The sequence below is a fragment of the Lytechinus pictus genome, chromosome 16 (genome assembly GCF_037042905.1).
Source record: "Lytechinus pictus isolate F3 Inbred chromosome 16, Lp3.0, whole genome shotgun sequence".
NCBI lineage: Eukaryota > Metazoa > Echinodermata > Echinoidea > Temnopleuroida > Toxopneustidae > Lytechinus > Lytechinus pictus.
Genome location: NC_087260.1, coordinates 21,944,899 through 21,967,330, shown reverse-complemented (window position 1 = coordinate 21,967,330; position 22,432 = coordinate 21,944,899). Strand labels below are relative to the sequence as shown.

General features: G+C 36.9%; 1 protein-coding gene across 1 annotated transcript in view; it reads left to right on the top strand.

Moving 5' to 3' along the window:
- The window catches only part of LOC129278662 (GRIP and coiled-coil domain-containing protein 2-like), a 35,808-nt gene that overhangs the window by 1,347 nt on the left and 12,029 nt on the right, over positions 1 to 22,432 (top strand). Inside the window, exons 2-20 of the mRNA XM_064111721.1 lie at positions 3,688 to 3,810; positions 4,757 to 4,841; positions 8,257 to 8,438; positions 8,949 to 9,053; positions 9,930 to 10,034; positions 10,481 to 12,163; positions 12,602 to 12,716; positions 13,715 to 14,200; positions 14,410 to 14,639; positions 15,086 to 15,217; positions 15,733 to 15,802; positions 16,519 to 16,619; positions 18,278 to 18,397; positions 19,170 to 19,225; positions 19,855 to 19,903; positions 20,266 to 20,457; positions 20,787 to 20,879; positions 21,495 to 21,657; positions 22,115 to 22,341. Coding sequence (XP_063967791.1) covers positions 3,736 to 3,810; positions 4,757 to 4,841; positions 8,257 to 8,438; positions 8,949 to 9,053; positions 9,930 to 10,034; positions 10,481 to 12,163; positions 12,602 to 12,716; positions 13,715 to 14,200; positions 14,410 to 14,639; positions 15,086 to 15,217; positions 15,733 to 15,802; positions 16,519 to 16,619; positions 18,278 to 18,397; positions 19,170 to 19,225; positions 19,855 to 19,903; positions 20,266 to 20,457; positions 20,787 to 20,879; positions 21,495 to 21,657; positions 22,115 to 22,341 — 4,269 coding nt within the window. The 5' untranslated portion in view covers positions 3,688 to 3,735. The remainder of the gene's footprint in view (positions 1 to 3,687; positions 3,811 to 4,756; positions 4,842 to 8,256; positions 8,439 to 8,948; positions 9,054 to 9,929; positions 10,035 to 10,480; positions 12,164 to 12,601; positions 12,717 to 13,714; positions 14,201 to 14,409; positions 14,640 to 15,085; positions 15,218 to 15,732; positions 15,803 to 16,518; positions 16,620 to 18,277; positions 18,398 to 19,169; positions 19,226 to 19,854; positions 19,904 to 20,265; positions 20,458 to 20,786; positions 20,880 to 21,494; positions 21,658 to 22,114; positions 22,342 to 22,432) is intronic.

Genomic DNA, 22,432 nt, shown 5'->3' with positions numbered 1-22,432 from the left:
AAATCATCAGTAGAGGTGCTGGTCCAAAAATTGGGATTGTCCCAGAAAACAAGGATATCCTCATCATAAACCAAGACAAATCATGTCTTTGATAAATTGAGACTGTCCTTGTTTATGGGGACGTTTTTTTTTTCACTTCCCCCTACGGGACAAAGACATCAATTACGGGAATTGAGAGTGCTAAAAATAGATTCAGTGACCTCAATTCCCCCACTGCCCCAGTTCACCATCTATTTTTCATGACTTACAGTCTTCCAATATTCTTGTTATGAAACCTGATCTGTTTACATTGACTAGCGCACTTGATTGGTTTCGGCACTTGACAGGTGAATGAACTTTTCCAGATTTCTTGTGTGGAAAAATCTTTAAACTGGGACGATCCCAATTTTCTAACCAGCGCCTCTACTGGTGATATGAATATATTTACCAGCCAGCGAGGCGCCAGGCCCAGGGCAGGGCTTGACACTAAAATTTTTGGCAAGAGCCAAGACGTAGTCGTAGCGTAGCAAAAGAGCAAAGTCAAGTCAAAATTTCCATATGTACCCCCCACTAGCCAGGAGGCTCCTAGAGAGTAAAAATCATTTACTTACGTGTGCTTACTCTCCATGGAGCCAGGGATTGCGTCCCATTCATGTGCGTGTACTGCGAAAAAAACTGAAATTTTCGCCAAGAGATTAAGATTTCTACTTTCCTTCTTAAAGATCTAGCCCTAGATCATGTAAATGGGATACAACTTCATATCCGACATAATGATATTTTATTTTTCAACAAAAAAATTATTGAAAAAGGGAGAAAAATATTTTGAGAAGACTGGGAAAAAACTTGCCAATGCATACGTCGCCATCTTGTTCTCTTTGTCCTTCGGCAAGCTCCGAGACGCACATCCTCTGAATTCTGATATGCGTCTCGTAGCTTGGCGAAGAACAAAGAGAACAAGATGGCAAACATCTGCAAGGTTTTTCCCCGTCTTCTCAAAATATATTTCTAGTTTTTTTAATGAATTTTTGTTTAAAAATGAAATCAATATCGTATAAATGTCGGAAATGAAGTTGTATCCCATTAATATGATTTAGGGCTAGATCTTTTAGAAGGAAAGTGGAAATCTCGGGGGCGAAAATTTCATTTTTTTTAATGGTATACGAACACGAATGGGATGCAATCCCTGGCTCAGTGGAAAGTAATCACACATTAGTGAATGATTTATACTCTCGAGGAACCTCCTGGCTACCCCCACAAATGGAGAAGGTTCAGATCTAAAGTTAGCCCTAATATAGAACGTATATGATGGGGGAGTGAAAATACATACCAAAATATGGCTTTATTCCGTCAAATTTCAAGCAGGATATAGAGCGTGTAATTGTCCATAAACATCGGTTTATTTAGTCAGTAAAGTGTCTGTGAGTCTAGATTAGTCGAACTATCGTCTGAGAATCGTTAAAATACCCCTTCCTGTATCAGCGCTTCTTGCTAGCATAGCGGGAAGAGGTCTTGACTGCAGATAAAGCGAGGTGAGTTCGAGTCCCAACTGCGGTAGGCAACAGTAAAAAAGTGATAGAAAAATCTGAAGTGAACGAAGCGGAAGTCTCATCAATCTTTTGTTGTTTTTGGTGGGGGTGCATATGGAACTCTTTCCAAATTTTTACCTGTGCATGGTGAGGTGCCGGAGTTCATTTTGGCCGTGATGTGGCCGTGGGATGGAAAATATTTGAATGAAATTAGAATAAGAAAAGACAGAATATCATGAGAGAAAAAAAGCACACTGAAACTCATCTTCAAGACTTCAAACAACAATCACACACACAATCTATCTCATGTATGGGGACATTGTCATTGCATTGCCGCATGCTATACAAAAGTCCCAATATTTGTTCGTATTGATAATTGGGTGGCTAAGTCTTCAGTCTTGTCACAGAGTTAATAACCCAGAGAGCTCTGGCCCGCTGCTTCGCGGGCTGGAAATATCTGGGTTACAGAGTCAATTTTGTTATGCCATCATCTACTTGATGTAGGTCTAGACTCTAGATCTACATCAAAATTTCAAAGGCACTATCGGAACAAAGTCAAGGCACATTTTCTCTCTGGCTCTCAGGCTCACATCCAATTTCCCTGCATGTACGTGCACTACTACGAGCTGCGATACAATATGTATTTCTTCCAGGATATTATTTCTGGAAGGTATATAAAATAAATTCTTATTTATATAGTGCCCACACGTCAAAACAATTTTATACATGTTCCAAAAGATTGTGCATTAATCTGCTTCTACATGTGATTTCCCTTTCTTACTTTATTGTGAAGATACATGAATAATATTACTTCCAGGATAGCCAGAGTTCATTGTGCGAGGTTTATCAAATCAATTCTATATCGTCAGTACCTCAAAACAAGTTTTAAATATTCTGAATAATTGCATTGATCGTTGATGCTGATGATACACATTTAGACTTATTTGATTGGAGGAATGAGAAATCAATTCTGGAAAATTTGGGTGCCAGATAGGGATGCTTAGTTTTATTTTTATTTTTTAAGGACCCAGAGGCCCTTCTAGTACCAGTCACATTTCTTTGACTACCTGTTTACCTGTTTCAACCAGAGAAGGATAGATTCAGTGGACCGAATCTATTGTTTTCTGGTTGAAACAGGTGAACAGGTAGAGCTTAAATGCTCTAAAACTGTGAATTGGTATTATAATGTGAACGATATATTGGACATGCCAAAATGATCTTCATTGGGGAAAATTTTGATTTTTTTAATAGCATTTTTCAAATAATTTTTTGTCAGGTGCAAATTTGACACAAAATCTGTTTTTTAACAATGCAAATTCTACATTCTCCATAAAAATGAGAATTTGTGCATTCAGCAGATGCCAGGTATCAACCTGTCTGTAGTGTCCTAGAAATCAATAGACCTCTACATGTAGGTCTTTAGTACTCAATATTGATTTGTTTTAATGCTGTTGTATCATTTCAAATTCAAAATTTTTGGCCTAAGAATGGTTTTCTCTGAAATTGATGTTGAGAGATTGCTAGATATTTTAGACTGAATATTAGAAATTTTCACAAAGAATTGGCTGTTGAAAAAATATTCAATCACTACTATGATATTTGAGTATAGCGTCGTGGTGTAGCAGTTCTGACTCTCGCCTTGTCATCAGAGGGTCGTGTGTTCGAATCCCACCATGGCCTAGCGTCCTTTGGCAAGGCGTTAATCCACACTTTGCCACTCTCCACCCAGGTATTAAATGGGTACCCGGTAGGATGTGAAAGCCTATATGTAGTATGCCTAGCAATTGAGTCTTGAAACTCTTGTTGGAATGCTCCCCAGGGAGTGGAGAAGGTGCATACATTGTATGCGGGCATGCAAGGATTTGATGACCGGGGTAATAATATGTCTGTAAAGCGCATGGAGACGTCGTTCCGATGTATTATGCGCTATATAAATGCGGAATATTATATTATTATAATTCATATTATTGAACCAAATATTACCAAAGCTTTAGTAGGCTTTTAATGACATTTTATTAGCCATTTAATGCTTTATTGTTCATGGATGTCTCTATATCCTAAGCCAAGATAATTGCAATTTTATGATTTTTCTTTTCTTTTAAATGGGTATTATTTTCGATGCTATGTACGTCTTGGTTTTTCTTTTCTGTTCATTTTTTTTTCAATTCACATTGATGTTTAGGCAATGTCACGAGTTTCTGTATGATCTGTTGTAAGCTGCAATAACAAGATGTCTCAGGCGGCGTCACCAGGTACAGAAGAGGGTGGGGATACCAAACAGTCCCCCGCCCCCAAAGCTGGCAAGGTGAGTTAATGACTGGCACTATTTTGTAAAACTTGCAAGTAATATAAAAGCTACTGTTGCAATCTGCTTGATCCTGGGATCCGTTTCACGAGATCATCATAGCTCTAACTCGACACCATCTCTTTGGGTAGCCAAGATGGACAATAATTGTCTTTGCACAGATATATGTTTTTACACATGTAAATTAAAAGCATCTGAATTATTTACCAGAGCTCTTAGCTTCCTATAGAGATGGCATCAAGTTGTAGTTATGATGCTTTCATCGTGGAAAGGGGCCCTGCGGTTTAATTTGCGAGTTGGCCAAAAGCAATTTTATATACATGCAGATTTATGAAACAGAAACTCTTTAACTGTTTATCTTGATTCCCTCGTAGCGTACTTTTGGAGTGTTTAATGAAGCAAATAGATCATTGAATTTCACAGACTAATTTGTTTTTAGTCAATCAGCTGCAAGGATTTCAGTAGCTTATAACAGTTATCAGTGAAAATCACTGGTTATTTGTTTCATGAAATACTCCCCAGTAATTAACTTTGTAATGAGTCTTGGAGAATTAAATCTTGGGATGAAACATGAAGTATATATCTGGTTTAAATTAATCTTGTCAACACCAAAGCTATGGCCGTGGATGCCCTGTGATAGGACTGAATTCGAAATTTTTGGCCTTTATATTTTTCTGCCCCTTTTAATTTTCCTTATTTGTGCTCTAATAAATAAATACTTTGAAGGTAGAAAATTGGAATTTATATCACATGACATATGGGAAGCTTCAAAAATCAACAACTCAGTTAATATCCAATGGATTTGCCATGTATTTGTTCGCAATATATTTCAACAATTTAGCCATGACCGACTGTTCCATGAATTTAGGTGATATCTTGTGTATTTAATTATCATTATTTAAACTGTGGATATGCTTTGAAACAAAATAATTTTTTTTCTCCTCAGTTGGAGAGTCTGCCGAAGGAAGATCTGATCAAGTATGTCAAGAAACAGGCCATGCAGGTTCAAAAGATGAAGGCTAAATGTGATGGTATGTGTAGTCTGATGAATATATTGTACAAAGGTCAAAGGGAGGAAGGGGTCATTGGGAGGGGTAAGAAGTGAAGGTACATGCTTGTGTATTCTAATCGATAAGTATTGTACAAATGTCAAAGGGTACAGGGTACAGGGTCAAGGGGGGGTGGGTGACGATACATGTGTGTGTGTGTATTCTCACAAAAAGTATTGTACAAAGGTCAAAGGATGGGGGGGGTCAATGGGAGAGGTAAGATGTGAAGCTATGTGTAATATAGTAATAATGAATGCATGTGTAGTCTCATGAATAATTATTGTACAAAGATGAGTGTTGAGGCCAATGAAGGGAAGAGGGTGTGTTATAACCACCAAGGATTGTCTATTGTTTGTGGGAGGGTTATGGCTAATTACCGGTAGTGAATGTGTGGTACAGTCATATTGTGTCTGGGTGGACAAACAATGAAAATTGCACACTGTATGTAAACTACCCATTATATACAGTAAGTCATATGATACACATGCAGGGCATATATTAATTGATTGCATTGGCAAATTAACATTATGGGGCCCTGTTTGCATGTCAATAAGACAGTAAATACTAAAGAGTTATGCTAATAGTCAGAAAATTATAATCACACTATGCTTATTGATACAGGTGGTGTTGTTTTAAATCTATGCTGTAATACATTGACCCAGTCTCACTAACATGGCAAAATGCGGACTCATTTCACAATTTCATAGATAAGGCAGGGATTTTATTCATATTGGTATGTTGCATTTGATCCATATACTGGAGCGATGACCCTTATGCTAGCTGTGATATGCCAAATTTCTCCAGGAATTGAGGTGTAGCCTACATGCATGTACATTATGTATTTTGTTTAGTACTAATTTTTCTAATTTTGAAAATATTAATTTTTCAAGACACTTTTTATAGCTTTTAACAATGAGAATTTAAATTCATACAGATAGGATTTCTGGAATTGAATCAACTGTTTGGTAATATGTTTCTCATACATTTTTTGTAACAAATTTTGTTCAGGTGCCTGTTGTCCCTAAAAGTGCACTTTAAAGCAAATTCAAAATCAAATTAAATGCATTTCCCCAATTATGCAAATTCATGATTCATGAGACATCTAGTTCAGTTTGATATTTTGGATATTGTGGAGTTGCTTTTGATTGTAATACCTTTTGTGATAGAATTCTTTAAAACTTAAAAGAATGCCCAGTGTTTGCTGATTAAATAAGCATTTTTAAGGTAGGCAGATTACTTGAAAAAGTTGAAAAGCTTGTCTTTACATGTACATAGGAATAAAATTTCAATTGAAAAGTCTCATCAAACCAGTGTAATGGATGGTTATGTTTACCAACAGTTGTGCATGCTTTTTAAGTACATGTAAAGGTTGTTCTTGACAACCAGAATATTTGTCAGAGGCCTCTGTTACAAGTAGATGCTTTAAGCCATCCAGAGTCCACTTTAATGTTACACCAATTGTGGCCGGACTCACATCGGCTTCATACCTCATGCAGAGGTACATGTAGAGTCATTTTAAGCTGGCTTCAGTCCGGGTTTTTAAAAAAGGGGGTGTTATGCTTACACATATATAGTATGTTGAGCTGCCTCCAGGGCCAGCCTCAGTCCACTTTCAAGGCATGTGTAACAGGGGTCAGAGACTTGCCAGTTGCCAGGTGTAGCAACAACTATTATGTAATCAGGATTCCATGCATTTAAAACCAGTTGCTGTCATAAAAAGCAATTAAATTGAATAGCTTGTCACTCGCTCAGAAAAAGGATGTACTGAATTATTCTCTTGAATTGGATAAAGCTTTTGTCATTACCTAGCTTTTCAACCCTTTATACAAAATGTAAACTTGTGTTGTCAGGATATTCCTGTTGCATGAAGGCTGTTAACAGGAATGTCTTGGTATTTCTCTAATCTGACAGAGCTCTGTAAACTATGGCAGACATGGGGGAGGAGGGTTTTAAAAAAAGAATAAAAGCACTTTCAATGAGTTATAGAAGGAGCAAGGTGCATTGCTAAGTCAGTTTATAAAGTATCTATTATTAGTTACCATGATAGGCATACCTAAATCCCCCACTTGGAATTACCCCCCCAAAAAACAGCAATCAACCAAATTGGTCTATTTTGGAAAACCCATTGAAATTTTTGTTTATTGAATGTACTTGTAGGCCTTTGGGATGTCAGGAAATGAATAATGACTTGTTGCTCTCACTTGGTTGACTCGATAATTTTGTACTGACCTGTTGCCTGAATGATTTCAACGAGTACCTCATGTGCAGGCTTTGTTGTTTTGGATCATTTAGCTGGACAATGAGTAAATACTATGTTAACATTTGGATTTCTATTTGACTAGCAGATGCAACTTCATGTCAGGAGTAGCCAGGCGGCTTCTAGAGAGTAAAAATCATTTACTAACGTAAGGTTACTCTCATACGAAGCCAGGGCTTCTATCTCATAGACCCACACAAAGGAAGCCAAAACCTGAAACTTTCACCCGCGAGATTTCTACTTTCCTTCTAAAAGATCTAGACCTAAATCCTGTACATGGGATAAAACTTCATTTCCGACATTTCTACGCTCTCGTTGTTATTTTTAAACAAGAATTCATCCAAAAAAATGAAAGAATATTGTGAAAAGACGGAAGAGACTTGCCCGATGTTTACGCCGCCATCTTGTTTCTTATTGTACTTCCCCAACGTTACGGACGCTCGCAACGAGAGCGTAGATATGTCGGAAATGAAGTTTTATCCCATGTACATGATTTAGGTCTAGATCTTTTAGAAGGAAAGTAGAAATCTCGGGGGTGAAAGTTTCAGGTTTTGGCTTTCTTTGTGTGGGTCTATGAGATAGAAGCCCTGGCTTCGTATGAGAGTAACCTTACGTTAGTAAATGATTTTTACTCTCTAGAAGCCGCCTGGCTAGTCAGGAGCCCGTAGTGTGATTAAATTGTAGGGACAGTGATTTTCCGTTTATCGATATTAAATCAAAGCATAGTCGGTTTGGGTTCTTAACTTTTCATGTGAAAATTCATTGAATTTATCTTTGCAAATGGTGTTTATGTTTTTACTGTGTAGTGTACATCTTCAAAGACTTCAAACGGAATTTCCGTTTTAAATAAAGATTGAATCAGAATGACAGGTTTTCAGAAACAGAAAATGTCACTTTTTCAAATGGAAAATCACTGCCCCTAAAAATGATATTTGTGTTTGCTTTCAATCCTGTTAATATTGATGTTAATATTGTACTGCAACTTGTTAAATGCATTTTTTTCTCCAAACAGGCATTATAATCCATGCAATATTTTACATGCAGGCTGAATGATCCATGTTTTTGTGATACAGTATTTGAATTGCACAAGATCTGAATTGTTCTTTGACTTATTTCTGTAGTTGACCTTTTTCATCATAGAGTTGTCCAAGAAGAACGCTGAGCTGCAGAGTGAGAAGAAAAGCTCCGCTGCAGCAGCGTCGTTAGACAGCACTGGAAAGATGGAGGATGAACTGAAAGAATTGAGAGAAGAGAATGAAGGAGTGCAAGCCGCTTACAACGCAGTCCAACAACAGCTAGCTCAGGCAGCAGAAGTACAGGAGGTAAGTATGATGATGATGGTGACGATGACGATGATGATGATGGTGCTGGTGGTGGTGGTGGTGGTGGTGGTGGTGGTAAGGATGGTGATAATGATGATGATAATAACAGTGATATTGTTGTTGATGATGGTGATGGTGATGATGATGATGAAGGTGATGGTGATGATGATGATTGCGATGATAATAATAGTGATATTGTTGATGATGATGATGTGATGATGGTTATGATGATGATGATGGTCGTGGTAATGATGATGATAGTGATGATGATGATGGTGGTGGTGATGATGATGATGATGACAATGATGGTGATGATGATTGCGATGATGGTGATGATAATAATAGTGATATTGTTGATGATGATGATGTGATGATGGTTATGATGATGATGATGGTGATGATGATGTTATTTCCTTTCTACTGAAACCTACATGTATTTACATGTACTTGTACATTTGGATGGAGAGTGGCTAGAAAGTTGATGAATTCTATTTTTTTTTTCTTCTGCAGACTTTGCAGGAGGCTTTGAATGCAGCGTCTGATCAGAGGAGCTCAGCTGAGCAACAACATAAGGCTGCTGTAGCTGAACTAGACAAAGCCAACACCAAGATAAAGGTAATATTTGATTTCATTTACCTCTTCCTGAATGTATTGATCTGCTTATACATGTACATACTTGACTCTATTCTGAACATTTTCCTTACTTTTATTCATTCCAAATCATATACAGTATTGAATTGAACTCGATAGCAGTTTTATGGGAGACCTTCAGTATTGCAACTTTCATTAATTGGGGAGGTGGAGAGAGGTCACAAGTCTATTTGTATTTCCCCCCGGCTAACAGCTTAAACTTTCTAGATAGATGGGTGGTATTTTCATACCACTCTTTTATGGGATGCTTGTTGTGACCTACTCATCGACCCGAGTTCAGTTTATTGTGTTCATGCAGGGATACAAGTAGCTATCCAAAAATATTTGCTAAGAAATTGATGGAAAAATATCATATCAGTATACATTGAATCGTTGATACATTGTCTTTTGGCTTTTGGTACTACACTGTACAAGTAAGTACAATGGAAGCCCTCATGGTGTAGTGGTAATGACTCCCGTCTCTTAATCAGAGGGTCATAGGTTCCAATCCTAATCCAAGCGTCAATTTCTTTCAGCATGAAATTTATCCATATTCTGCCTGGATAAGAAGTGCACGTAACAACTGCTCTGCTAAAGCCAGGGTAATTATGCTGCATTATAGATATAGAGACTTCTGATAATGTAGGTGTAGAGGCTTTATGTTAAAGTATAAAGTGTGATTATTATGTATTTTTTTCACAAAAATGTAATATATAGAATGTGAAATCTACTGTTCCATGGAATTGTAAACTTGAAACCTTGTTTAGTCTTGGGTTAAACCTAGGGTTATTTATGAGAACATTACCCATTAAATTTATGTGTGTGCATTTATTGAACTTATTTGTATGTATGGTATATCAGGGTTTCGAGGAGGAGATGCAATGTATGCAGATGAAAGAAGAAACGATGAGAACAACATTCCAATGCTTACAAGAAGATCAACAAGCAATCATGAAGGAGAATAAGGTTAGTTAATCCACAGACCCGGGAAGCATTTCATGAAACAAATTTTCATTGACTATTGTTATAAGCTACTAAAATTCTTGTATCTGATTGGCTCAGAGCAAATTTGTCAGTGAAAATCACTGGCAAGATGGTTCGTGAAACGCTTGCATGTTTTTTGAGTGATCTAAATTCAATAATCAAGTAATCAATATTTACTTCCATTATTCACATACACAAGGCTTGTGCAGTTTGCCCTGTATGTATGCTAAAATTGTTTAATCATTTTGACGTTATTGCACAATAGGGCAGGTCAAACTGGAGAGGAACTAAAGTTATTGGTCCTCTGGTTCCTACTCACAAGCATTCATGTTTTTCTAAGTAGACAGGTAAAAAAATACCAACACTTATCTATTGCATTTGTATTTTCTTACATCTTCTGACATTTGTTTTGTGCTTTTTGTTGACAGAGTCTGAAAGAGCAACTGGAAGTCCTGACTGAAGCGCGTGATCAGACGATAGAATCTCTCAAAGCCTTGAAGCAATCAATGTCATCAGAGTCAAGCAAGGGTGACGAGACGAAGAGGCAGTTAGATGAAGTCATCTCAGAGAAGAATGAACTCAGCCAGAGGATCTCTTGTCTCCAGGAAGAGCAGAAGACCTCATTGCAGGAGATTGAGGGTTTGAAGTCTGAGCTGAAGAGTGTCGTCCAGGAGAAGGAACTGGAGGATGTCTCAAGAAAGGCTGGCGAGGAGATGGAAGAGCGATTGAAGATTATTGAGGAGGAGAAGCAGGTCATGATGAAGGCTGGGGTTGAGCTACAAGAACAGGTGGAGAGTCTTCAGAAACAACTTAGGGATGCGGAAGAGGGTTATAAGACACGCCTTGAGACCCTGACAAAGACCTCAGAGGATGCATCCGGCTTTGCTCAACAGTTGCGGGAAGAGCTGAAGACAATGAATGAAGACCTTGCCAAACTGCTCCAAGAAAAGGAGAATCTTATTGTAACCAAGGATGAGGCAAATGCGAAGGCGAGTGTCTTGGAGGAGAAAGTTCATGAATGGGAGGAAGAGAAGGAGCAAGAGCAGAAGAAGATAGAAGCATACGAAGAGGACATGTCATGTCTCAGAGTGCAGGTGGAAGAGCTGAATACTCTAAAAGGGCAACTTACCGAGCTTGAAGCAGAAAAAGACAGCTTGAAAACCGAAGTAGAGAGTTTGTCTGGAGACAATTCTAGGTTGTCAGTTAGCATGAGAGAGACTGCAGAGGAAAGAGCCCGACTATCTGAAGAACTTGAGTCTTTGAAGTCAGGGCAGACAGATCTGAATGAGGTCCTCCAGAAACAACTTGATGACACCACAGAAGAGAAGAACAGTCTTAAAAAGAATCTTCAAGAGCTGGAGGATAGTTATGGGTGTCTTCAGAAGGAGTCCTCTGCAAGAGAAGCTGAACTTGAAGATATCAAAAGGTCTGTTGGAGAGAAAGAGCTACAACTTGAGAAATTACAGGAAGAGAAATTGAAGAAAGAAGAAGAAATGACCAAGAAAGAGGGTTCTCTTCAAGAGGCTCTTGACACTGCCAGAGAAGATAATGAGAGAATGAAGGAAGAACTAAAGATTGCCAAGGAAGGTATGACAAGTGATGAGAGCAAGATGGAGGAACTCACCAAGGCCACGGAAGATCTGGAGGAAATCATCAAGAAAATGGAAGAGGATGTCGCAAGAAAAGATGAAGAAGTGGAAAGTTTGAAGGAGAAGCTGGAAGTTGCGGCACAAAGAGCAGAGGAAGAATTGGTGAGGTCGAAGAAAGAACTTGAGAGTGCCTTAGAGTCCTCAAGGGAGGAGGAAGGGAAGAAGGCACAGTTGGTGGAGAATCTTGAAAAGGAACTTGCAGAAGTAAGAGAGACGATGATGAAAGGAGACAACGAGAAGATAGAAGAGATGTGTCGGAAAGAAGAAGAACTAAGGGCCGCTCTGAGAACAGAAAAAGAGGATGGGCAAAAGAGGGAAGATGAGATAAAGGAGTTGAAAGCGGAGATGGAAGTAGTGAAGGAACAATTAATGTTGATCAGGCAGGCTCATCTTGAAAGCATGCAGCAGAGCTCAGAATACCAACAACAACTGGAGACACTTCAAAATGACCAGAGCTCTTCGGTGAGTTCAAGTCTCAATCAAATGCATTTTATTTCATTAAAGTGAATAATTCTACATTGTGCAAACTTCAAAAAATTATATTTCTGGTAGTAAAGAAAATAAAATTCCTGTGAAAATAAAGCCCTTAACTTCAGATAAATCTGCCTTGGTCAAATATGTTTGGATCACAGTGGCAAAATTCAACTTCTGGTCTAAAATAATGCTTTGAAGTAGGTGATTACTTGATCAATTGAAGGTTGATTTATGCAGAGACTACTGTATTATTAAATTATTTTGACTGCTAGGAACCGAACTGCACTACTACTGGAAAGTACATTTAATAGTTAATACATCTTTGAAATGCATATCACTTCTGTAGACAAACTAGAAAGTATAATTATCATCTGAATATTCAAATGTAAATGTTCTTTCTCTATTCCCTCTTTATTTATTTGATAGAACAAGGAAGACAATGACAGATCAAGTGAGCTAGAATCCAAGATGGCTGAATTGGAGAAGGAGAAGGGAGAAATGGAAAAGAAAGTTACTGCACTGCTGGAAGAGCTAGATCAAGGTTAGAACGTAACATATTTTGTGGTTGAATTTTGTTATTGGGTTTTTCAAGTCACAACCTCATTGTTCTAGAATAGAAATGAATGAGTGAATAATACTGCTACCAATAATATAGTATACAATATTCATATATTACTGAATAGAATGTTTGTTAGTAGTGCAAACTACGTATTACCCCTGCTTCAGTTTCAGTTCAGTTTAGTTTATTTCACTTCCATTTTCTGATAATAAACATATATACATATGTATGAATGTACATAACAGAATAAGTGTCATAAGAATACTTCAATAATTAATTAACAAATTCGTAGGAAATAGTCGGAGTATATATAATTCTTTTTTTTCCAAACCACATTTTGATAATTAGACAAATTATAGATTACAGTTAGCATGTGAAAATGAAAATGAGGGACTTAATAAAAAGCAAAGCTTGTAATGGTAAATCCCTTGGGATAAATTTATAGTAATCTTAATCGTATGTAATTAAAAGTAAAGTAGGACAGTCTTGACCATATATGAAGAACGGCAAAATAGGTTTAAATAACAAGGAAAAGGTGGCGGGCAGTGACTACATAAATAGGGGGAGAGAAGGGAATATTAAAAACTGGGGGGGAAAAAACAAAAGACGGTTATGTGTCCAGCACAGAAAAGGGAAAGGGGAGGGGAAAGAGAAATAGGGTCGAGAGTCAAGTATTGCTTTAGCTTTAGCACGTTTATGTTGATCAGGTCCTTGAGGATTCAAGGAAGTCCTTCCTACCAGGTACCATTTACTACACCTGAGTGGAGAGTAGCAAATGTGATAAATGTGAATAAACAAGTGGTTGTAATAAAGAAGTTCTCTCTTATACTTTTTTTAGATAAAACTTTTATACTTCTCGTAGATGTTTTGAGTTTTGAGATGTCTCATGAATTTGAGAGACAAGATATTTGAATATCTGTTTTGATGAACATGTAACAAACATTTTTATGGCATCTCTGTTTATATACTTTGACATTCAGGTAAACAAACTATTCAAGAATCGCATAAGGACAATGAGGACCTCCAAGCTACAATTGCTAAACTTGAAACAGAGATGAATTCCACTAAGAAGGAACTTCAAGATAAACTGACACTACAGGAGAAAGAGAAGGAGACACACCAAGCAAGTCTACATGACCTGGAGCAGGGAGCTGTTGAGGAGCGCAGGATCCTGGAGGAGAAAGTCAAGGAGCTTCAAGAGAAGATCGGGCTACATGAGCAGGAGAAGGAGACACATGAAGCTGGACTCAAGGACCTGGAGCAGGGAGCTGTGGAGGAGCGCAGGATTCTGGAGGAGAAGATCAAGGAGCTGGAAGGGAGCAAGGAGAAGTATGCGACAAACTTTGAGAAACTGAAGAAGGCAAGCACGGCAAAGGTCCAGGAGCTGCAGGAGCAGATCAAGGAGCTGAGGAGCTCCAGGGAGCAGGGAGACAATGATAAGGAGACACTGCTAATACAACTTCAAGGTATTGTTGATGCATTCCATCTCAAATCAAACACTTTATCAATATTTTTTGTTAAATACAGATGGATACAGATGAGTTTCAAGTAAACTTGCTGCAAAAAAGTATTCCTTTTTCATGTTGTTGTTGAAATCAGGAAATATTTCAAATTTCATATTAAAATCTGTACCAAGAACTATTTTATGAAGAAAATCATATTGTCTCACAAACAGATAAAATAAGTTCCCTGAATGAAACCACCAGTCAACTCCAAGACACCAACGCTAGCCTTCAGTCCAGACTGGAGGATGTCTTGTCAGAGAAGAACGCCCTCTATGCTGACTTGGAAACAGCCATGCACCAGAACGAGGTCTTGGGACAGAAGGAGAGTGACATCGGTCGTCAGGTCAGTGACCTTGAGGTCACCCGTCAGAAGCTGATTGGTCAGATGCAAACAATGCAGGTTTGTTTTCATAGGGATATGAGAATGGGAATTCAAACAATTCATGTTCATACAGATACATGTTCCTGGCTGTTTTGAAACTAATATTTAATTCATGTAGGATTTTAACCTCATGGACATCTAGATTCACTCATTGTAGTCATACAATGTACCTTAATTTGGTATGAATCTAATTTTGTATCACATCAAAGAATACATTATTATCCAAACATAAACGTATATACCACATTAAAATGGTATCAAATTATTTGGGAGAAAACATTTTTTCAGGACATATATAATACAGTAGCTAAATGTGTTCATGATGACAACTTTAATTTGTCAGTCAAATGTTTTTTTTGTTCAATCACTCTGTATATTTTAGTTTAACCAGCTTCTTAATTTAATTAAAATCATCGCTTGATCTACATTTACTAAAAATATTTTCCTTCCATTTTCTCTACCAGTCTAAACTAGATGAACACATTGCTGAGAATGAGAGTCTCAGATCGACCGTTGATGAGTTAAGATCTCAGAAAGATGATGTGATGGAGCAGATGACTCAACTCAGAGAAACTGTAGCTGAACTCAATGCAAAGGTAATCTGAAAATGATAAAAAAATATGTGTGTGAGTAGTTGATGTCCTGAGCAGATTACCCAACTCAAAAGTCTGCAGTTTTGAACTCAGTGCTAAGATATAATGTGAGTGAAAGATAGTTTAAAATGTCCTGACTGTATGGATACTGAGAATGAGAATCTCAAATTAATCATTGAGCAGATGACTCAACTCAGAGAGACTGTAGCTGAACTCGGTGCAAAGGTAAACTACATGTATAGAAAATACGAGTGTGAGAAGTTGATGTGCTGATAACATTGCCGAACTCAAAGACCAGCTGAAGTGATTTCTTAGATAAACTGAGTATAATAGAAAATGTGAGTGTGAGGTTATGATGTCCTGAACAGATTACAAATCAGAGACTAGTTCAACTCTGTTCTAAGGTAAACTGAGAATTACCATAAATAAAAGGTGTGCATTTTTCTTGTGTGCTAATGTAACAGAGATATGTACTGTGTAATTAAAAGAAGTGCTTCAAATTTATTTTATCTTTTCAGAAAGGACAGTTAGAAGAGGAATCCCTTCAGAGATCAGCCAGTCACAGTGAAGATACCCAACAAGAGATGGGTAAGACTTGCGACTTAAATTCCTGATAGCAGATGTATCCATTTGAGAAGAATATTCTTCCTTCAACATTCCAAGAATATTCTTGTTGTGAGACACAAGTTCAAGTTTATTTTTCCATTTCCATTATCAACATTATAAGCAAATACAAATCAAACATACATCATAAATATAAACAAATACAAATGAAGTATGATAACAATGATTAAAAATCAATTACGACTACCAAAACGTTTATAAAATAGTTTTACCAAATTCTTATAGGCACAAGATATTTTTTGGTTTTAAGCCTTTTTTCAAGTTTTGGTGAATCGCCTAAAAGTGCATGTAACTCTTTCACTTAATTACTAGATTATATGAATGTGTATACCCAAAGGAAATTTTCATGTGAGGGACGTAAATGAAAGTGTCTTGTATTTGATAAATTTTATGATTTTACAAACTTGTAGTAATACATTCATAAAGCATTGTATACTGCATTTCGAATCTCTCTTTAACATGTTGGCATTCCTGTTGTCATTAGATCAAATTCTGTTTCCACTTATGTAAACACCATCCCCACTCACAGGGGAGCATCACAGCCAGGTGCCATTTTACAAATGCTTGCATGCTATTTTAATCACACTAATGTTGAAATCCTATGGTGGTATCCATTTCAAATCTGGATGGAGGGTGGCAAGGATGGGATTTGAACCCCGATCATTTGTTTCTGAATACAGAATCTTTGAAGAAATCGGTGAGGGATTCGGAAGAGAAGGTGCAGAAGATGAAAGCGGTTGCTCTGAAAGCTAAGAAGGAACTTGAACTCAGCAAGAAACAGGTGAGATTGAAGCTGCATTTAATCAACACTTAGTAACCCTAAGTATGATGGGGGGACCTAAAGCTACGCACTTTGTTTATAAACGATAAAAACTACGCCAATTTTAATATTTGAACAGATTATCTTTCACTGATTTGTGGTAAATATTCTAAAGATCCTTAACCAAGAATAAAATATCACAAAACTCACTAATACGAAAATCCCGCAGTGTTTTCCAAACACCTCTTGATTTCACCGCCCGATGTAGAAGAGGTCCTAAAAACGCACTCTATCTATCATGCAAAGAAATAGTATTTCCTGTGCCTCAATTTCTAAAACATTTTATTATTATAAGAAAATATGAAATTAAAGTAATATAACTCCAAAATTCCAAACAGTAGCTGATTTTCTCTGCATTTAGTGATTTATTTCAGCCTCTAGAAAAATTGAATAGGAAACGTTTGTCACTCTTCAGTGCAGTCACACAGTTCCACACACAGAGTGCGCATTTTGCCATCGATATTGCATGCGCGATGAGTGGTGCGTAGCTTTAGGACCCACGTAGCTCTAGGACCCCCTACCATACATGGTATTCAAAAAGATTTATGCCTTGGTCACACCAACGGAACCACTTCCAGACCAATCTAAGCCATTATGTTGTTTTATATGGCATTCAGTGGTGCTAAAAAGTTAGTATACCCCACCAGAAAATGAATATATTTTGAAGTGTTCTGGTTCTGCCATCTTTTAGATATTCAATTGTGAAGTCGGGTGATGAAATATTACATTCAACAAAGTTTGTTCCTCTTGGATCTCCGCACATTGTATAGTTGTCTACATTCAACACTCGGCATGAAGGAGTGCTGAGTGCTTAGATTGGTGGGATTCACTAACTTATTAGCACCACTGTATTATTGGTCAGTTTGAAGTCGGTGTTGTGACTACAGTCTTAAATCAAATCATGGTTACATCCAAGGGATTTTTTTTTTCTTGGTTCTAGAAATAAATGTCTTTCGAAAAGCAAATATGAAATTTTGGAAAAGTTACATTCTATATGTTTTTATTTTATTTTTTTAAAAACAAGTACACACATTGGTATTCATAATGCATATAGCATTTTCATTTATTTGATGTAAGATAAAACAGTAATGTGGATAAAATGCCTTGTTCAAGGGCATAAGTGCTGTGTTCGGAATCGAACCTCCGATCCTCTGGTCTCCAAACAAGCGCCTCAGACCACTCCGCCACTGCACCTCCATTGTTGTTGTTGAAATTTGATCAAATACAACAGGGATCCAAATTATGATACTTCTGCAGGCCTGTACAGGTTAATGGTTGGTATTATGATAATAGTGGTGAAATTAATCCTCAGTCATCTTAGACCACAATTTTAAGGAGTCAGTTGTCACTTCATTCACCAAATACAAATTATTTTGATCCTGCCAAAAAAGTCTTTAAAAGAATTTGTTTGTGTTTTGAAAATGAGACTAATAGGAGGATAAGATTGTACAATGAATGTTAATCAATTATTTGGTAAATAATTTTTGCCATGAATATTGAAGAAGAAAGATAAAAGTCAGCAATCCATGGAAATTAATTTTCAGTTAGAGGTTAAACACATGTTCAAGTGTTTGAATTCCACCCTGTGAGTTGAATATTTATCACTTCTTCTTCATCAGATGGTTGCATTGTCACAAGAAAAAGATCAAGCACAGTCTGAGCTAGAGGCTATGAGTAGGCGATACGAATCATTAGAAACAAAGCTATCTGGAAGTCATCAACACATGGAAAATTATCAGGTTTGAAATATGATCTATTTCTTCACCTTCTGTTTTGTTTATGAATGCGTATGACATTCATTTTATCTTCATTTTTCTTTATTCAGCATCCTATTCCATTATTTGGGGTCACAGTTGCATTCAGTTTTTTTTATGTGAAGATAGCTATTTTGATGTATTTGCTGGTCAAATCTGTAGATACATGAAAAATCCATGAATACATGCAACCATTATTACATAAACATGATATAAAAAAAGATAGGTAAGAAAAAAAATGACATTAGATACTTATAATGGTCTGAAGCTGGTGTGCAAAGTCATTTCAAAATGTACATGATGCACTAAAGATGGACTTGCTGTCAATTCTGTTTTAAACCAAATTTCTCAATATACATGTATTTCTGGGCCCCGTCTATGGAAATCAAACAATGTCATATTTTTCTCTTTCAGAGATTTGTTTGATGTCCTTTGAAAACAAAAAGAAGCATACTGAATTGTCAAGAAAGCAGATAATGTATGAATATACATCATTTCTCGTAATTATTTTTAACAAACATGTATTTTAGATGTTGACGTTGCTGGCTTTCCATAGTTGCGATAGCTCAGATCAATCTCAACTCTTTGTAAGACGGGCCCCTGATTGTCTTATGAAACTGTATCTGAAGCAAGACTATCATAACTCAATTCGGCCTATGGCAGGGAATTTGTTGTATGCTAGAGCTCTGTGGAGTTCAATTCCCCTTTAAATAATCAGATAGTAATTAATGTTTTTAATTCTTTTTCATAATGACAGAGTCTTCACAATGAGTACGAGAAGCGACAAGATGAGTTGGAAGCTAAAACTGAGAGGTAACACTTTTTATTGCATTAAAGATAAAGTTAACATAAGAATGCCACTTATAAAATACTTATATCAACTCTGCAGTGCATGTAATAAGCTAATTGCAACTATTACCCTCCTGGCCTTAGCCTAGCCGCACAAACCGTCCAAGGAATGAACATTTCTGTTTTGTTTGTGCGATTAAATTGTGGAATAAATTGAGGGAAAAAAATGGGAAAGGTTGATTTTAATGCCCTTCAACATTGGTTATGTTTAAAGATGTTGTAAGTCGCCCTGGCCTATTGAGAAAAAATTGACTCTATTCTGAAGAGAGTAGCATACCCTGACATGCAGGCATGGGACTACATGATATATTGATCGTATAAAAAAAAGTTTTGATTATCTTATGATCTTGCGGGATTTAAGTCTAAGTGTCTGAAAGGAATGCTTATGAAAATTAATATTCATCCAGTCTTTTATAAAGGCAGAGATACGTGTATTTTTTTTCAACTCTTATACAACAACATTTTAACTATTTATTGTTGATTGATGATTACAAAAAGTGTTGAGAATTCATTTTTATTATGATACTTGTTAAGTAATATGAATGATATTCTATTTTATTTTTTTATTATTCGTTTTACTTGTGTGATTGTAGGATAAAAGAATTGGAGAAGCAGATTACAGAAACACAGCAGGATTTAAATGTAAGTAAACTTATCCTTTTTTTTCCTTTTCTCCTTTTTTTTTGTGTTTGGGGGGGAGGGTGTGATTTTTCATGCAGGGTATCATTTAAGTCACACTACTGCCTTCCATGTGATGGTATTTGATTACATGTCCTTTTTTTTTTATTGTAACAGAGACGAGGTTTTACCAGGAGGGGGGGGGGCAAATTTAAAAAAAAAGGTTACCAAAGATTACCAGTAGTAAAATGTTGAAAGCCTAGATTTGGTTCTGATTTTAGATGTTTAGGATAAAGAAATGAAAGCATTACAAAGGGGCGTGGCTGAGTGTGATATGAAACCACACCTGTAAATTCAAATCGTTTCCTTCTTCCTAACCCTCTTAGAATCTTTCTCTGGAGTGCACTCAGACCAAGCAGCTGAAGGAGGAGTTGGTCCAGAGATTAGATGCACAGGATAAAGAGATGAAGACATTACAAAGGGGCGTGGCCGAGATGAGGAGCCGAGCAACTATGGTAGAGGAGGAACTGGATGCAGAGAGGAAAGACAATGCTGAAAAGGAGGAACAATTGAAGGAGGTTAGAACTATTCTCATTATACTGATTTGTATTTGATTAAAAATTAAAAACAAAATTGAAGCCTGTCTAAAGCAGTTTAAAAAGTTTTAGAATTTGAATAGTATTTCATAATCTGAATAATATTGGAGTATCATCTAATATTCCAGTTTTACAAAATTGTAATGGATATTATATTATTTTCCAATTTGTTGATTCTTTGTAAAAATTTTGATTTGATATTCAGATAAATACACACTGGCTTATTAATGTTTGTATTTTCTTGTTACATATGCCATTTGAACTCTTTATCATACAAATTCAGTGATTGATCACATTTCATTTTTTGGCAGGCAAATGAGAGAGTCTTGACCCTTGAGTCGTCATTAAACCAGCAGAAGACTACTCACGATACCACTACAATGAAGCTAGAAGCAGCTCTTAAAGTAAGAACATAATATGACATCCTAGTGTATATAATAATAATGATAGCTTGATTTATACTTTTCGAGAGGATACAAAATGCAACTATTATTACCAAGGCTTTAGCTTTAGATCTCATTTCATCATTCAAGGAATTAATCATTTTGGGTCCCCATTCATCTAGCCTTGGTCAAGTGTAGCACAATTTGGATAAATTTCTTGCTGTAGGAAATAATGTCATGGCGGGATTTTGAATTACGGCCTTCTATATGAAAGACTAGGGTCAGAACCAACTAGACCACAAGTTTATTTTGAGCGTAATACTACAATAAGCCATTTTGTGAATAATAATCTGAGCATGTACTGAGAGGTACACAAAGAAACTCCCAGAAGATTTATACCTGGTATAGCATATCACATCTGTATTATCAATCAAGATAAAACTTTTCTTGCATCTATCTTTTTCATTCAATTTTTTCCAGGTTTCTACTCAGAGATATTTCAAGAGACATATTGAGGTCAATACAAAAGAAGTAAATAGTTCAGTATCTGTTATTTTTGAAGGATGCCTCTGCACAATGAAATCTGAATAAAGGAATTAATAAATAATTTCAATAATTGTTGTTGTTGTTTTGTAGGAAGCAAGCCAGAGCAATCTCATGGATCTAGAGATAGCAGACTATGAGAAGACCGTGTCTAGTTTGAATGCAACCATCGATGATAGAGAAACGAAGATCGCTAACCTCAATACTGAAGTAGAGAGTCTAGAGAAGAGACTGGATGCCATGCAGAATGAAATCAGTAAGATATGATGTTCTTGAAATTTATTGCCTGACTAATGGGAATGAGTGATGTCACCATAAGGGCGCAACTTGCATGCACGTATTATGAAATACCTGAATAGTTCACCTATGCATAGCTGCTGTTGGTATGCAATGTGACCAGGCAGAGGAGAGGGAAGAGGAAGATCCATCATTGACATCATCATCATCAGATCACCATCTTCACAATAACCATCGTCCTCCTCTTCTACTAGTTTACCTATTTTTCCTGATACAAAAATTTGATCGATAACCAATGTGATCAGCCGGAGGAGAGAGGAAAGGAACATCCCTCACCATCATCATCATCACCACCATCCTCCTCCTCGTCATCGCTATGACCATCATCACCATCATCATCTTCATCATCATCATTATCAACAACAACATCATCGCCATTACATTCTAACAGCTTACCTATTTCTCTTGATACATAGCTGCCATCGGTAATCAACGTGAGCAGGCGGAGGAGAGGGCTAACAAGATGAAGGGGATGCTGATGAAGACCAAGAAAGAGCTCTCTGATATCAAGAAGACGGAGAGTGAGCAGAGGAGTGCGGAAGCTGCTCTCCATGGTCAGGTGGAATATCTCAATCAACAAGCCGAAGATAACAAGATGGAGCAAGCCAAGATGGCCGCTGAGAATCAGAAACTCAAAGATCAGGTTAGTTAAATAGTTATCATTTGGTTAGTTAGTTGGTTGAGTGTTTTGTGATATCAGGAAGAATGAGAGTGAGTCAGAAGAAATACCTTAA